This window comes from Oncorhynchus keta, chromosome 7, assembly GCF_023373465.1.
Source record: "Oncorhynchus keta strain PuntledgeMale-10-30-2019 chromosome 7, Oket_V2, whole genome shotgun sequence".
Lineage (NCBI taxonomy): Eukaryota > Metazoa > Chordata > Actinopteri > Salmoniformes > Salmonidae > Oncorhynchus > Oncorhynchus keta.
In genome coordinates, this window is record NC_068427.1 from 32,008,588 (window position 1) to 32,026,096 (window position 17,509).

The 17,509-nt window shown below is 45.4% G+C and overlaps 3 protein-coding genes across 55 annotated transcripts in view; 2 read left to right on the top strand and 1 right to left on the bottom strand.

The window, feature by feature from the left end:
• cerkl (ceramide kinase-like) overlaps window positions 1-15,320 on the top strand; it is a 104,657-nt gene extending 89,337 nt beyond the window's left edge. For 2 of the 50 annotated variants that reach the window (XM_052522651.1, XM_052522597.1), the window contains 6 exons: window positions 2,552-2,648; window positions 9,064-9,263; window positions 10,161-10,447; window positions 10,776-11,144; window positions 12,801-13,989; window positions 14,728-15,320. In XM_052522651.1, the coding sequence (XP_052378611.1) occupies window positions 2,552-2,648; window positions 9,064-9,263; window positions 10,161-10,221 (358 nt within the window). In that variant the 3' untranslated portion in view covers window positions 10,222-10,447; window positions 10,776-11,144; window positions 12,801-13,989; window positions 14,728-15,320. The other 48 variants (XM_052522616.1, XM_052522612.1, XM_052522608.1 and 45 more) reach the window with 48 other exon arrangements.
• Window positions 3,046-5,149, top strand: LOC127931130 (sericin-1-like). 4 transcript variants are annotated; one of them, XM_052522652.1, is made up of 2 exons: window positions 3,046-3,883; window positions 3,971-5,149. In XM_052522652.1, exon 2 carries the CDS (start codon window positions 4,254-4,256, stop codon window positions 4,650-4,652), a length of 399 nt encoding a protein of 132 aa, XP_052378612.1. In that variant the 5' UTR covers window positions 3,046-3,883; window positions 3,971-4,253; the 3' UTR covers window positions 4,653-5,149. The 4 variants fall into 4 exon arrangements, with proteins under 4 accessions (XP_052378612.1, XP_052378613.1, XP_052378614.1 ...); XM_052522653.1 differs by having other exon boundaries at window positions 3,998-5,149; XM_052522654.1 differs by having other exon boundaries at window positions 4,025-5,149.
• itga4 (integrin alpha 4) overlaps window positions 15,143-17,509 on the bottom strand; it is a 39,776-nt gene continuing 37,409 nt past the window's right edge. Inside the window, exon 28 of the mRNA XM_052522596.1 lies at window positions 15,143-17,509. Coding sequence (XP_052378556.1) covers window positions 17,417-17,509 — 93 coding nt within the window. The 3' untranslated portion in view covers window positions 15,143-17,416.

Sequence of the window (17,509 nt, forward strand, 5' to 3'; positions counted from 1 at the left end):
CAACATATATAGCAATATACATTTTCAATACATCACAGTAGAACATCAACAACAACATATATAGCAATATACATTTTCAATACATCACAGTACAACAACAACAACAACAACAACAACAACAACAACAACATATATAGCAATATACATTTTCAATACATCACAGTACAACAACAACAACAACATATATAGCAATATACATTTTCAATACATCACAGTACAACAACAACAACCACAACAACAACATATATAGCAATATACATTTTCAATACATCACAGTACAACAACAACAACAACAACAACAACAACAACAACATATATAGCAATATACATTTTCAATACATCACAGTACAACAACAACAACAACAACCACAACAACATATATAGCAATATACATTTTCAATACATCACAGTACAACAACAACAACCACAACAACATATACACAAAACAACAGCGATGTCAAGGTCTTCTAAAAATAAAACATGTTAGAAAAAGCAAATGAGGAATGTGGGTCTCTCTGATCACAACTACCTCCTGCATGTGTGACTGCAATACATGGATGCAAACCTGCATCAATGCCTACATATGCGTGAGTGCATACGAGCCTGCATCTATGTCTAGTATGTGTGTGTGGTTGACTGAGCAATGTGCATGACCTAAGTCCTGGACCAGTGATAATGGCTTGATGACTCCAAGCTGCCATGCCATGCTGTGTTAGGTGTGAGTAAATAAGCCAATGAGTGAACTGGGTCAGTGTGTCTGTGGTGTCTCAGTAGACATGGAGCCTAGCCTCCCAGCCAGGCCATTGCCATACAGGGGCCGTACAAACCAGTTCCAGGTAATCCTATGGGATTGAGATCAGACTACCTAGGTCAAAGGCTTCTAACTGGACTAATCGGCACGTAATGACTCTGATTAAAGGGAGTGGCAGAGCTTATTAAAGGGAGTGGCAGAGCTTATTAAAGGGAGTGGCAGAGTTTATTAAAGGGAGTGGCAGAGCTTATTAAAGGGAGTGGAAGAGCATATTAAAGGGAGTGGCAGAGCTTATTAAAGGGAGTGGCAGAGCTTATTAAAGGGAGTGGCAGAGCTTATTAAAGGGAGTGGCAGAGCTTATTAAAGGGAGTGGCAGAGTTTATTAAAGGGAGTGGCAGAGCTTATTAAAGGGAGTGGCAGAGATTATTAAAGGGAGTGGCAGAGATTATTAAAGGGAGTGGCAGAAAGGGAGAACTTAAAGACCAGAGCATCTGTCCCCATCTGTGAGCACTGCAGGACCAGGACTTCTAGGTGGTTTATACAAATGGCATCCTATTCCCTACACTCTTAGAATGTCTGGTGACTTGAATAACCCTGGAGATCCTCAAGGAACCATTGCTAGTCAATGGTTCATATTTACACCTTTGTTTAGTAGAGGGGTTCTTGGAGGAACCTTTTAATGTTTCAATGTAGCAACTGATTCCTGGAGGAACCATGAACTAGAAGCATGGCTTAGTAGGGGCATGCCTTTCATATAGATATTTTTCGGCCACCTGTGGGGCTAAATGTAATTCCTGCTCCTCTGTTCTGTTGTATTGTCAGGTTGAACACTGACAGTTTTGTAGCTTCAATGAGTCTTACATAGGTGTATGAGTTCCTCAAGAGCCTTTGCAAGAGTTGGAATGGTTGCCACTTTACTACTATATGTAATCAGTAAAGTAAGTATTATTGATATTATTATATGTAATATGCATAAATATTCATGGAAAATTTGAGGTGTACAAACTGAACATGATGAACAGGAATGTAATTTACTCCAACGGGTGGACAAAAAGAACCAGCTCAATGCCACGCCTCCAATAAGCCACACCTCTAATCTTCTGATAGGCTGACACCTCTACAATATATTATTCAAAAGGTTTGAAATTGAACCTCTCCAATCACAAAAAGGTTCTGGTTTGAACCTTTACACAGGGGTTCCTCAAAGGCCCTCTTCAGAGGGGCTCCTCAAGGAACCTTTTTGAACTGGAAAGGCTCCCACTGTGTGGCAATTTTTAGAACCCCAAAAGGTTCTTCCAGGCTCCTGTGTAGTGCACTACATAGGGAATAGAGTGTCATTTGAGAAAGCTTCAGCCTGAGACTGGCCTCAGTAATGATATAGCATGTGGTAGAGGAACAGGCCCCACACAGTGAAGTGGAACCACACTGCTTATTATAGCATCATCATCCTTAACTACACAAGACAGAAACAGTAGTGTTTCTAGAAACTGACTATTAGTTGACCCGTATACAATAACACATACAGTAGTACGTGTAAGTAGAACTATTGCACTCTCTGTTCTGTTCCTGACATTCTCGATTCTACTGCATGGTGACAGATGACAGGAAAAATATAGGATTTGTTGGTTTATCAACCTGTTTGGATTGAATTGGCCACAGACTGATGTATCTAAAACCTGCTATGCATGTGTGTTCAAACCTGTTTCCGATTGCATTGGTCACAGCAATGTAGTATACATATGAAAGGATTAAAAGAAATACATCTCTCTCTCTCTCTCTCTCTCTCTCTCTCTCTGTAAGACTGAACAATGGCAGCATGGCCCTGATCACAGCAGGAAACACTTCCAGGGCAGAGTTTATCAAACACCTGAAGAGATACAACAGTGTAAACAATCAGGTGAGGTCACCCTTCCTTCCTTACACACGTAAATGCACCCACGTACTTACGCAGTTACACACGAGGCATATACAGTGGGGCAAAAAAGTATTTCGTCAGCCACCAATTGTGCAAGTTCTCCCACTTAAAAAGATGAGAAAGGCCTGTAATTTTCATCATAGGTACACTTCAACTATGACAGGCAAAATGAAAAAATTAAATCCAGAAAATCACATTGTAGGATATTTAATGAATTTATTGTAACGGCGTTCGTCTGTTGAAAGAGGAGCGGACCAAAATGTGGTGTGGTGGTTACTCATGTTCTTTAATGAAAAAATGAACGATACATGAAATAACTTAAATCTACAAAACAACAAACGAAATGTGAAAACCTATACAGCCTATCTTGTGACAACAAACACAGAGACAGGAACAATCACCCACGACATACTCAAAGAATATGGCTGCCTAAATATGGTTCCCAATCAGAGACAACGATAATCACCTGACTCTGATTGAGAACCGCCTCAGGCAGCCCCCCCTAAGGTGCGGACTCCCGGACGCACATCAAAACAATAGGGAGGGTCCGGGTGGGCGTCTGTCCATGGTGGCGGCTCTGGCTCGGGACGTGGACCCCACTCCATCAATGTCTTAGTTCCTCCCCCTCGCGTCCTGGGATAGTCCACCCTCGCCGCCGACCATGGCCTAGTAGTCCTCACCCAGAACCCCACTGGACTGAGGGGCAGCTCGGGACTGAGGGGCAGCTCGGGACTGAGGGGCAGCTCGGAACTGAGGGGAAGCTCGGGACTGAGGGGAAGCTCGGGACTGAGAGGAAGCTCGGCACTGAGAGGAAGCTCAGCACTGAGAGGAAGCTCAGCACTGAGGGGAAGCTCAGCACTGAGAGGAAGCTCAGCACTGAGAGGAAGCTCAGCACTGAGAGGAAGCTCAGGCAGGTAGTTGGCTCCGGCAGATCCTGGCTGGCTGGCGGATCTGGAAGAGTCTGGTTGACTGGCGGATCTGGAAGTCTGGTTGACTGGCAGATCTGGAAGAGTCTGGTTGACTGGCAGATCTGGAAGAGTCTGGTTGACTGGCAGATCTGGAAGAGTCTGGTTGACTGGCAGATCTGGAAGAGTCTGGTTGACTGGCAGATCTGGAAGAGTCTGGTTGACTGGCAGATCTGGAAGAGTCTGGTTGACTGGCAGATCTGGAAGAGTCTGGTTGACTGGCAGATCTGGAAGAGTCTGGTTGACTGGCAGGTAGTTGGCTCCGGCAGATCCTGGCTGGCTGGCGGATCTGGAAGAGTCTGGTTGACTGGCGGATCTGGAAGTCTGGTTGACTGGCAGATCTGGAAGAGTCTGGTTGACTGGCAGATCTGGAAGAGTCTGGTTGACTGGCAGATCTGGAAGAGTCTGGTTGACTGGCAGATCTGGAAGAGTCTGGTTGACTGGCAGATCTGGAAGAGTCTGGTTGACTGGCAGATCTGGAAGAGTCTGGTTGACTGGCAGATCTGGAAGAGTCTGGTTGACTGGCAGATCTGGAAGAGTCTGGCTGACTGGCAGATCTGGAAGAGTCTGGCTGACTGGCGGATCCTGGCTGACTGGCGGATCTAGCTGCTCTGGCTGCTCCATGCAGACTGGCAGCTCTGGCTGCTCTATGCAGACTGGCAGCTCTATGCAGACTGGCAGCTCTGGCTGCTCCATGCAGACTGACAGCTCAGGCTGCTCCATGCAGACTAGCAGCTCTATGCAGACTGGCAGCCCAGGCTGCTCCATGCAGGCTGGCAGCTCAGGCTGCGCTGAACAGGCAGGAGACTTCAGCAGCGCTGTAGAGGAGGAAGGCTCTGTCAGCGCTGAACATGCGGGAGACTCCGGCAGCGCTGTAGAGGAGGAAAGCTCTGGCTGCGCTAAACAGGCGGGAGGCTCCGGCAGCGCTAAACAGGTGGTTATTGGACCGAGGACACGCACAGGAAGCCTGGTGCGGGGAGCTGCCACCAGAGGACTGGTGTGTGGAGGTGGCACTGGATAGACCGGACCGTGCAGGTGCACTGGAGCTCTTGAGCACCGAGCCTGCCCAACCTTACCTGGCTCGATGCCCACTCTAGCCCGGCCAATACGAAGAGCTGGTATGTACCGCACAGGGCTATGCACCCGCACTGGAGACACCGTGCGCTCCATAGCATAACACGGTGCCTGCCCAGTCTCTTTAGCCCCCCGGTAAGCACAGGAAGTTTGCGCAGGTCTCCTACCTGGCGTAGCTATACTCCCTGTGAGCCTCCCCCCAATACATTTTTGGGGCTGACTCTCAGGCTTCCATCCGCGTCGCCGTGCTGCCTCTTCATACCAGCGCCTCTCTGCTTTCGCCGCCTACAGTTCTTCTTTGGGGCGTCGATATTCACCAGGCTGTGCCCAGGGTCCTTTTCCGTCCAATATCTCCTCCCAAGTCCAGAAGTCCTGTGATCGCTGCTCCTCACGATAAACAGGGGGAGTTGGCTCAGGTCTGAACCCTGACTCTGCCACACTCTCCCTGAGCCCCCCCCAATAATTTTTTGTGGCTGACTTTCGGGCTTCCTTGCCAACCGTGTTCCCTCGTATCGTCGGCTCCTCTCTCCGGCTGCCTCTGCTCTCCTAAGTGCCTCCACCTGTTCCCATGGAAGGCGATCTCTTCCAGCCAGTATCTCCTCCCAAGTGTAACAACCCTTGCCATCCAAAACGTCTTCCCATGTCCATTCCTCCTTTCGCTGCTTCTGCTGTCGCTGTCTGTCACCACGCTGCTTGGTCCGGGTGTGGTGGGTGATTCTGTAACGGCGTTCGTCTGTTGAAAGAGGAGCGGACCAAAATGTGGCGTGGTGGTTACTCATGTTCTTTAATGAAAAAATGAACGATACATGAAATAACTTAAATCTACAAAACAACAAACGAAACGTGAAAACCTATACAGCCTGTCTTGTGACAACAAACACAGAGACAGGAACAATCACCCACGACATACTCAAAGAATATGGCTGCCTAAATATGTTTCCCTAAAAGAAACAACGATAATCACCTGACTTTGATTGAGAACTGCCTCAGGCAGCCATAGACTAAGGTAGACACCCCACAAAAACCCCATGACAAAAACGCACCACAATAACCCATGTCACACCCTGGCCTGACCAAATAAATGAAGACAAACATACATTACTTCGACCAGGGCGTGACATTTATTTTCAAATTATGGTGGAAAATAAGTATTTGGTCACCTACAAACAAGCAAGATTTCTGGCTCTCACAGACCTGTAACTTCTTCTTTAAGAGGCTCCTCTGTCCTCCACTCGTTACCTCTATTAATGGCACCTATTTGAACTTGTTATCAGTATAAAAGACACCTGTCCACAACCTCAAACAGTCACACTCCAAACTCCACTATGGCCAAGTCCAAAGAGCTGTCAAAGGACACCAGAAACAAAATTGTAGACCTGCACCAGGCTGGGAAGACTGAATCTGCAATAGGTAAGCAGCTTGGTTTGATGAAATCAACTGTGGGAGCAATTATTAGGAAATGGAAGACATACAAGACCACTGATAATCTCCCTCGATCTGGGGCTCCACGCAAGACCTCACCCCGTGGGGTCAAAATGATCACAAGAACGGTGAGCAAAAATCCCAGAACCACACGGGGGGACCTAGTGAATGACCTGCAGAGAGCTGGGACCAAAGTAACAAAGCCTACCATCAGTAACACACTATGCCGCCAGGGACTCAAATCCTGCAGTGCCAGACGTGTCCCCCTGCTTAAGCCAGTACATGTCCAGGCCCGTCTGAAGTTTCCTAGAGAGCATTTGGATGATCCAGAAGAAGATTGGGAGAATGTCATATGGTCAGATGAAACCAAAATATAACTTTTTGGTATAAACTCAACTCGTCGTGTTTGGAGGACAAAGAATGCTGAGTTGCATCCAAAGAACACCATACCTACTGTGAAGCATGGGGGTGGAAACATCCTGCTTTGGGGCTGTTTTTCTGCAAAGCGACCAGGACGACTGATACGTATAAGAGCGTCTGCTAAATGACTTAAATGTAAATGTAAAGGAAAGAATGAATGGGGCCATGTATCGTGAGATTTTGAGTGAAAACCTCCTTCCATCAGCAAGGGCATTGAAGATGAAACGTGGCTGGGTCTTTCAGCATGACAATGATCCCAAACACACCACCCGGGCAACCAAGGAGTGGCTTCGTAAGAAGCATTTCAAGGTCCTGGAGTGGCCTAGCCAGTCTCCAGATCTCAACCCCATAGAAAATCTTTGGAGGGAGTTGAAAGTCTGTGTTGCCCAGCAACAGCCCCAAAACATCACTGCTCTAGAGGAGATCTGCATGGAGGAATGGGCCAAAATACCAGCAACAGTGTGTGAAAACTTTGTGAAGACTTGCAGAAAACGTTTGACCTCTGTCATTGCCAACAAAGGGTATATAACAAAGTATTGAGATAAACTTTTGTTATTGACCAAATACTTATTTTCCACCATAATTTGCAAATAAATCCATTAAAAATCCTACAATGTGATTTTCTGGAATTTCTTTTCTCATTTTGTCTGTCATGGTTGAAGTGTACCTATGATGTAAATGACAGGCCTCTTTCATCTTTTTAAGTGGGAGAACTTGCACAATTGGTGGCTGACTAAATACTTTTTTGCCCCACTGTATGCAAACACACACACATACACACACACACACACACACACACACACACACACACACACACACATCACACACACACACACACACACACAGAGGAAATCCTGCAGTCACTAATGGAGTTAGCTTCCATACAAGTTTAAGTGGAATTTGCATACTGTCAAGTCAAATTAATCGCTGATTGTCAGATTTCCCTAAAACACTTTTTCAGGCTTATATAGATTAGTCCGTTTCAGAGGCCTGCAGCCTGTCTGTCCCCTTTTTCCATCCAACACAATCTAATCTAAACATGTTTGTTAACCTACATTCTAAATATACAGTGTGACTGGCTGGCTGTGTGACTGGCTGACTTGTGTGACTGGCTGACTTGTGTGACTGGCTGACTGGTGTGACTGGCTGACTGGTGTGACTGGCTAACTGTGACTGGTGTGACTGGTTGACTGTGTGACTGGCTGACTGGTGTGACTGGCTGACTGGTGTGACTAACTGACTGTGTGACTGACTGACTGTAACTGGTGGATTTGTTTGACTGGCTGATTTGTTTGACTGGCTGACTGGTGTGACTGGCTGACTGTGTGACTGGCTGATTTGTTTGACTGGCTGACTGGTGTGACTGGCTGACTGTGTGACTGGCTGACTGGTATGACTGGCTGACTGTGTGACTGGGTGATTTGTTTGACTGGCTGACTGGTGTGACTGTGTGACTGGCTGACTGTGTGACTGGCTGACTGGTGTGACTGGGTGACTGTGTGACTGGCTGACTTGTGTGACTGGCTGACTGTGTGACTGGCTGCCTGGTGTGACTGGCTGACTGGTGTGACTGGCTGACTGTGTGACTGGCTGACTGTGTGACTGGCTGACTGGTGTGACTGGCTGACTGTGTGACTGGCTGACTGGTGTGACTGGCTGACTGTGTGACTGGTGTGACTGGTGTGACTGGCTGACTGTGTGACTGGCTGACTCTGTGACTGGGCAGGGAAGTCTACCTGAAGAGTGATACAAACATATTGTTTTAATGTACTGTCATAATGTTCAGACAAATAGTTAGAGAGGACTTCATAATTTCCATGCTGTCTGTCTATCCGGGAGAAGTTCTGACTAATGTTTGTTATTGGGCCATTTCCCATGAATACAAGCAGGAAATGGAAATTATTCAATTATGACTCAGACAAACAAACAGCCATGAGTTTATTTATAGTCTGACTTCTATTTAAATGTTTTAGTTTGATTTGAACGATGTCAGGGATATATCTGAAAAACGACGCTTGAAAAATCTATTTCCAGATGGGAAGTCAGAACACATATACCAGTTGAGGTTGGAAATGTTCCACTATCATATCTAGACCCAGTGCTCCATGTCCTCATCCATGTCCTCATCCATGTCCTCCTCCATGTCCTCCCTGTTTCCTTCATGAATAAAATATATGCTGGGGCGTTCATATGTACTATGTTCATGGTTACATGGTTCCGGTGGCTTAACTGAACTGAACTGTTGTCGAGGAGAGGATGGAACCTCTGTGACCAGGGTCATAGATGGCGTCATTACTATGTAGGCAATTGTCTTGTTGGGGATGCTGTGCATCATTTCCCCCTAGTGGTTGGAGTTGCTACTGACTGAGATGATGATGGTCTTGTTCTCTCAGTCCTTCTTTCCTCTATTCCTCGCCTCCCTCTCAAAGCTTATTGGAGGTCCTAGGGAGGGATGTTGGATCCTCCTTGTATACAGTTGGACAATAATATAATCTTCTTCTTCTCCTCCTCCCCAGTTTAGTTTCTCCTTCGTGGAGACGCAGACAGTGAGGGCTGTGAGGCTCCGCCCCCGCTCTCAGAGCAGCTGGTCTGATGACATCGCTGAGGACAATGGAGAGTATGACTCTAAGAACGCGCCCATCATCTCCTCCGAGGGGGCCTACCCCTGGAACGTAGACGGAGACCTACTGGAGGTGCCCTCAGAGCTGCTCATCAGGTACAGCTCCTGTTCTTGACCTGGCCCAAAGAGCCCCCATGATCCTAGATCAGCAGCCCTACTCTGAGACGCTGTGTGAACACTGGCCGATGTAGTAGGTATAACTCTATCCTTTAGCTGGTCTAAAGCCCCATAGCAACTACACTGTCAGATAGACCTTCAACCTGGATCCAAACCCTGTCTCAAATAACATGTTACCAAGGCAATGACCTACCACTGCTCACTAAGTATAGCCCTGTACTGTAATCTCATGGTCATATTACTCTGGGTTTAATTTACACTCCTCAAAGACAGTTCTTACAGGTCATGTTCAGTGTAATTTAACCATTAGTCTTTTTTCGATCATATATTTAAATTTAAAACCGGTATTGAAGAATTGCTTCACTGAAGTAGTAGTACTGTTATGTCAGTCAGATCTGTAACTGATTCATTTGTTTCACCACCAGGTTACATCCTCAACTCCTAACCCTGTTTGTTTTACCACCAGGTTACATCCTCAACTCCTGACCCTGTTTGTTTTACCACCAGGTTACATCCTCAACTCCTAACCCTGTTTGTTTTACCACCAGGTTACATCCTCAACTCCTGACCCTGTTTGTTTTACCACCAGGTTACATCCTCAACTCCTAACCCTGTTTGTTTTACCACCAGGTTACATCCTCAACTCCTGACCCTGTTGGTTTTACCACCAGGTTACATCCTCAACTCCTGACCCTGTTTGTTTTACCACCAGGTTACATCCTCAACTCCTAACCCTGTTGGTTTTACCACCAGGTTACATCCTCAACTCCTGACCCTGTTTGTTTTACCACCAGGTTACATCCTCAACTCCTGAACCTGTTTGTTTTACCACCAGGTTACATCCTCAACTCCTGAACCTGTTTGTTTTACCATCAGGTTACATCCTCAACTCCTGACCCTGTTTGTTTTACCACCAGGTTACATCCTCAACTCCTAACCCTGTTTGTATTACCACCAGGTTACATCCTCAACTCCTGACCCTGTTTGTTTTACCACCAGGTTACATCCTCAACTCCTAACCCTGTTTGTTTTACCACCAGGTTACATCCTCAACTCCTAACCCTGTTTGTTTTACCACCAGGTTACATCCTCAACTCCTGACCCTGTTTGTTTTACCACCAGGTTACATCCTCAACTCCTAACCCTGTTTGTTTTACCACCAGGTTACATCCTCAACTCCTAACCCTGTTTGTTTTACCACCAGGTTACATCCTCAACTCCTAACCCTGTTTGTTTTACCACCAGGTTACATCCTCAACTCCTAACCCTGTTTGTTTTACCACCAGGTTACATCCTCAACTCCTGACCCTGTTTGTATTACCACCAGGTTACATCCTCAACTCCTGACCCTGTTTGTTTTACCACCAGGTTACATCCTCAACTCCTGACCCTGTTTGTTTTACCACCAGGTTACATCCTCAACTCCTAACCCTGTTTGTTTTACCATCAGGTTACATCCTCAACTCCTCACCCTGTTTGTTTTACCACCAGGTTACATCCTCAACTCCTGACCCTGTTTGTTTTACCACCAGGTTACATCCTCAACTCCTGACCCTGTTTGTATTACCACCAGGTTACATCCTCAACTCCTGACCCTGTTTGTTTTACCACCAGGTTACATCCTCAACTCCTGACCCTGTTTGTTTTACCACCAGGTTACATCCTCAACTCCTGACCCTGTTTGTATTACCACCAGGTTACATCCTCAACTCCTGACCCTGTTTGTATTACCACCAGGTTACATCCTCAACTCCTGACCCTGTTTGTTTTACCACCAGGTTACATCCTCAACTCCTGACCCTGTTTGTTTTACCACCAGGTTACATCCTCAACTCCTGACCCTGTTTGTTTTACCATCAGGTTACATCCTCAACTCCTCACCCTGTTTGTATTACCACCAGGTTACATCCTCAACTCCTGACCCTGTTCGTTTTACCACCAGGTTACATCCTCAACTCCTGACCCTGTTTGTTTTACCACCAGGTTACATCCTCAACTCCTAACCCTGTTTGTTTTACCACCAGGTTACATCCTCAACTCCTGACCCTGTTTGTTTTACCACCAGGTTACATCCTCAACTCCTGACCCTGTTTGTATTACCACCAGGTTACATCCTCAACTCCTGACCCTGTTTGTTTTACCACCAGGTTACATCCTCAACTCCTGACCCTGTTTGTTTTACCACCAGGTTACATCCTCAACTCCTGACCCTGTTTGTTTTACCACCAGGTTACATCCTCAACTCCTGACCCTGTTTGTTTTACCACCAGGTTACATCCTCAACTCCTGACCCTGTTTGTTTTACCACCAGGTTACATCCTCAACTCCTGACCCTGTTTGTTTTACCACCAGGTTACATCCTCAACTCCTGACCCTGTTTGTTTTACCACCAGGTTACATCCTCAACTCCTGACCCTGTTTGTTTTACCACCAGGTTACATCCTCAACTCCTGACCCTGTTTGTTTTACCACCAGGTTACATCCTCAACTCCTGACCCTGTTTGTTTTACCACCAGGTTACATCCTCAACTCCTAACCCTGTTTGTTTTACCACCAGGTTACATCCTCAACTCCTGACCCTGTTTGTTTTACCACCAGGTTACATCCTCAACTCCTGACCCTGTTTGTTTTACCACCAGGTTACATCCTCAACTCCTGACCCTGTTTGTTTTACCACCAGGTTACATCCTCAACTCCTGACCCTGTTTGTTTTACCACCAGGTTACATCCTCAACTCCTGACCCTGTTTGTTTTACCACCAGGTTACATCCTCAACTCCTGACCCTGTTTGTTTTACCACCAGGTTACATCCTCAACTCCTGACCCTGTTTGTTTTACCACCAGGTTACATCCTCAATAACCCTGTTTGTTTTACCACCAGGTTACATCCTCAACTCCTGACCCTGTTTGTTTTACCACCAGGTTACATCCTCAACTCCTGACCCTGTTTGTTTTACCACCAGGTTACATCCTCAACTCCTGACCCTGTTTGTTTACCACCAGGTTACATCCTCAACTCCTGACCCTGTTTGTTTTACCACCAGGTTACATCCTCAACTCCTGACCCTGTTTGTTTTACCACCAGGTTACATCCTCAACTCCTGACCCTGTTTGTTTTACCACCAGGTTACATCCTCAACTCCTGACCCTGTTTGTTTTACCACCAGGTTACATCCTCAACTCCTGACCCTGTTTGTTTTACCACCAGGTTACATCCTCAACTCCTAACCCTGTTTGTTTTACCACCAGGTTACATCCTCAACTCCTGACCCTGTTTGTTTTACCACCAGGTTACATCCTCAACTCCTATGTTACCACATCCTCAACCTGACCCTGTTTGTTTTACCACCAGGTTACATCCTCAACTCCTGACCCTGTTTGTTTTACCACCAGGTTACATCCTCAACTCCTGACCCTGTTTGTATTACCACCAGGTTACATCCTCAACTCCTGACCCTGTTTGTTTTACCACCAGGTTACATCCTCAACTCCTGACCCTGTTTGTTTTACCACCAGGTTACATCCTCAACTCCTGACCCTGTTTGTTTTACCACCAGGTTACATCCTCAACTCCTAACCCTGTTTGTTTTACCACCAGGTTACATCCTCAACTCCTGACCCTGTTTGTTTTACCACCAGGTTACATCCTCAACTCCTGACCCTGTTTGTTTTACCACCAGGTTACATCCTCAACTCCTGACCCTGTTTGTTTTACCACCAGGTTACATCCTCAACTCCTGACCCTGTTTGTTTTACCACCAGGTTACATCCTCAACTCCTGACCCTGTTTGTTTTACCACCAGGTTACATCCTCAACTCCTGACCCTGTTTGTTTTACCACCAGGTTACATCCTCAACTCCTAACCCTGTTTGTTTTACCACCAGGTTACATCCTCAACTCCTGACCCTGTTTGTTTTACCACCAGGTTACATCCTCAACTCCTGACCCTGTTTGTTTTACCACCAGGTTACATCCTCAACTCCTGACCCTGTTTGTTTTACCACCAGGTTACATCCTCAACTCCTGACCCTGTTTGTTTTACCACCAGGTTACATCCTCAACTCCTGACCCTGTTTGTTTTACCACCAGGTTACATCCTCAACTCCTGACCCTGTTTGTTTTACCACCAGGTTACATCCTCAACTCCTGACCCTGTTTGTTTTACCACCAGGTTACATCCTCAACTCCTAACCCTGTTTGTTTTACCACCAGGTTACATCCTCAACTCCTGACCCTGTTTGTTTTACCACCAGGTTACATCCTCAACTCCTGACCCTGTTTGTTTTACCACCAGGTTACATCCTCAACTCCTGACCCTGTTTGTTTTACCACCAGGTTACATCCTCAACTCCTGACCCTGTTTGTTTTACCACCAGGTTACATCCTCAACTCCTAACCCTGTTTGTATTACCACCAGGTTACATCCTCAACTCCTGACCCTGTTTGTTTTACCACCAGGTTACATCCTCAACTCCTGACCCTGTTTGTTTTACCACCAGGTTACATCCTCAACTCCTAACCCTGTTTGTTTTACCACCAGGTTACATCCTCAACTCCTGACCCTGTTTGTTTTACCACCAGGTTACATCCTCAACTCCTGACCCTGTTTGTATTACCACCAGGTTACATCCTCAACTCCTGACCCTGTTTGTATTACCACCAGGTTACATCCTCAACTCCTGACCCTGTTTGTTTTACCACCAGGTTACATCCTCAACTCCTGACCCTGTTTGTTTTACCACCAGGTTACATCCTCAACTCCTGACCCTGTTTGTTTTACCACCAGGTTACATCCTCAACTCCTAACCCTGTTTGTTTTACCACCAGGTTACATCCTCAATTCCTGACCCTGTTTGTTTTACCACCAGGTTACATCCTCAACTCCTGACCCTGTTTGTTTTACCACCAGGTTACATCCTCAACTCCTGACCCTGTTTGTTTTACCACCAGGTTACATCCTCAACTCCTGACCCTGTTTGTTTTACCACCAGGTTACATCCTCAACTCCTGACCCTGTTTGTTTTACCACCAGGTTACATCCTCAACTCCTAACCCTGTTTGTTTTACCACCAGGTTACATCCTCAACTCCTGACCCTGTTTGTTTTACCACCAGGTTACATCCTCAACTCCTGACCCTGTTTGTATTACCACCAGGTTACATCCTCAACTCCTGACCCTGTTTGTTTTACCACCAGGTTACATCCTCAACTCCTGACCCTGTTTGTTTTACCACCAGGTTACATCCTCAACTCCTGACCCTGTTTGTTTTACCACCAGGTTACATCCTCAACTCCTAACCCTGTTTGTTTTACCACCAGGTTACATCCTCAACTCCTAACCCTGTTTGTTTTACCACCAGGTTACATCCTCAACTCCTGACCCTGTTTGTTTTACCACCAGGTTACATCCTCAACTCCTAACCCTGTTTGTTTTACCACCAGGTTACATCCTCAACTCCTGACCCTGTTTGGAGTGTACATCGAGGAGGCAGAGGAGGCACACATCAAGTGCAGCTGCATTTAACACTGTATGTAGAGCAGAATCGATATCTTTTAAAGCTGTCTAAAGGGTGGATGAGTCTATACACATATCAACCTCCACTGGCATTGCCACAGAATGTAACATAGTCTTTCCTACTGTGCTTTACAAGAAACTGTCTTCAATGTATAGACTGTCTACAGTTTAAACTATCTACAAGAAAGGAGCTTTTACACACAACCTAAAACTATGTATGTAGGGGTTGTCGATACTCACAACCTCCGTTTGCACTATCACTGAATGTCACCTACAGGCTTTACTACTGTACATCTTTGAATGTTAGACGTCAAATAACCAAATGGAGGACAGACAGGCACATTAAATAGAAAAGGTTGATTTATATTAAAGCAAAGACAACATAATAATACATTCCAGTGCACGATTACATCAATTATCAGACCAAAGTGAAATGTGTTGACAAACAAAATGTTATCTGTCCATTTTTACACGCCACACACGTATTTATTAAAAATAAAACATTTATAGAAATGTGGAATGTGCCCCCTTTATTTTTGTAAAAACTGACAACTTGGTCATGAAAGATTGACTCCCTGAAAATTCAAACAGTAAAAACATGTTACTCTTCCACATGCAGCCTACCATCTCTCCAAAAGCTGAATGTTCCAATCCCTTACAGCTACAGTAAGAACACAGAATCCATTGAATCCAAAGGGATGAAAATGTTCCAAAAGGTAAGGCCAGTGTTCAGTGTGTTCCATTTGACGAACGTTTGAGTCATTTCTGAAGAACAAGCTCTTTCATTTTTCATTTCTGACTGTGTTGGAAACTTCTGCTGCCATGGTGTAGGAGTTGCTGGTGTATGAGTTGCTGTCGTACGCACACACTAAAATGCATACATGCAAACGCACGTATGCACACACACACACACAGGGTGCTGTCCCCTTGAGGAGTGGTATGTGTCATTCAGTGAGTGAGTCAGTGAACAGACGCCTTTGTTCACTGATGACACTTCCCTGACCTCCTCATCCTTCTGTTACCTTCAGTTCTATATTATAACAATTAAACCTTCTGTCCCATTCACTCCATAAGCTGCTGAGCAAAAATACAAATTGAAGAATTAACACCTGTGCAGGTACTGGTCTTACTGGTCTGCTACACTGGACACGTAACTTTTGCAGAGTGTGAGATGCTCCTATTAATTTCTATGAAACATGGGTTTAGGCTGTACGGCTCGGCAGAGGCTTTCGCTGGGTCTCCCAGATCAACCAGAACAAATGTTCCTTCTTTCAATCTGATGGTTTATCACTAGTGACACTAGTTTCACAATAAATGTGTGACTTTGTGACAGTTTAAGGCTGTTTCCCCTCCCTACCCATAGCATGAAGATACAAAAGGAAATGTTGTTTCAAAAGGATGCGAAAGAAAGGTCCTCCTGATATATCTATATACACAGTATATACACACCTAATGAGGATAGATTTGGCATATAGATGTGTATATATCATTGTATACAAATAGACTTCCTATCCATAGAGAAAAGATTCAGCAGTGCATTCATACATGTTTTGTACAGCAGACACAATAAATATGTGCGACCGAATCCAAGTAGTCAGGTATGGGAGAATGTTTTGCAATGTAAAATGAACGGTTGGTTCTTAATTAATGGACAGGCACAGAAAGTGCCCCCCTGTTTCACACTCTGTTTTGAAGCGTTTTCTTCTGTTTCTTGCATATTGAACAAGACCATGGAATGTTCGGCTTCATATCCTGAGTTCTTGGTGGGGATTAAAACAGGAATGATAGGCCTGTTCTTGTGAGGTCACATAGTCCATGTTCTAATGTATATTCCACGTACGCAGTCCAATGTTCTATACTCTCACTGCAACAAGCCCATGTTCTATACTCTCACTGCAACAAGCCCATGTTCTATACTCTCACTGCAACAAGCCCATGTTCTATACTCTCACTGCAACAAGCCAATGTTCTATACTCTCACTGCAACAAGCCCATGTTCTATACTCTCACTGCAACAAGCCAATGTTCTATACTCTCACTGCAACAAGCCCATGTTCTATACTCTCACTGCAACAAGCCCATGTTCTATACTCTCACTGCAACAAGCCCATGTTCTATACTCTCACTGCAACAAGCCCATGTTCTATACTCTCACTGCAACAAGCCCATGTTCTATACTCTCACTGCAACAAGCCAATGTTCTATACTCTCACTGCAACAAGCCAATGTTCTATACTCTCACTGCAACAATCCCATGTTCTATACTCTCACTGCAACAAGTCCATATTCTATACTCTCACTGCAACAAGCCCATGTTCTATACTCTCACTGCAACAAGTCCATATTCTATACTCTCACTGCAACAAGCCCATGTTCTATACTCTCACTGCAACAAGCCCAGAGGTAAAGTGCAAAAGTTTTTCCTCTTGCATGTTTTAGAGAAATTACAGCATTTAGTTGATTCCTAGATTTTGAGCCACAAATGTTTGAATTGTCCTGCAGTTCTTTCCCTTGGGTTTGAATGATCTCAATCAAAATGGGCCTTTTAGTAGAGAAGCTGTTCCCCAGCAAGTTAGTTCATGTTGTCGTATAGAACCATTCTGTATTAGTACACTCTTAGGATATACTCTCAGTCTTCTCACTCTTTGGTACATAGTCCCAGCTATCCCTCCTGATCTCCTTCTTAAACTGCCTCTTGAAGAAACCAGC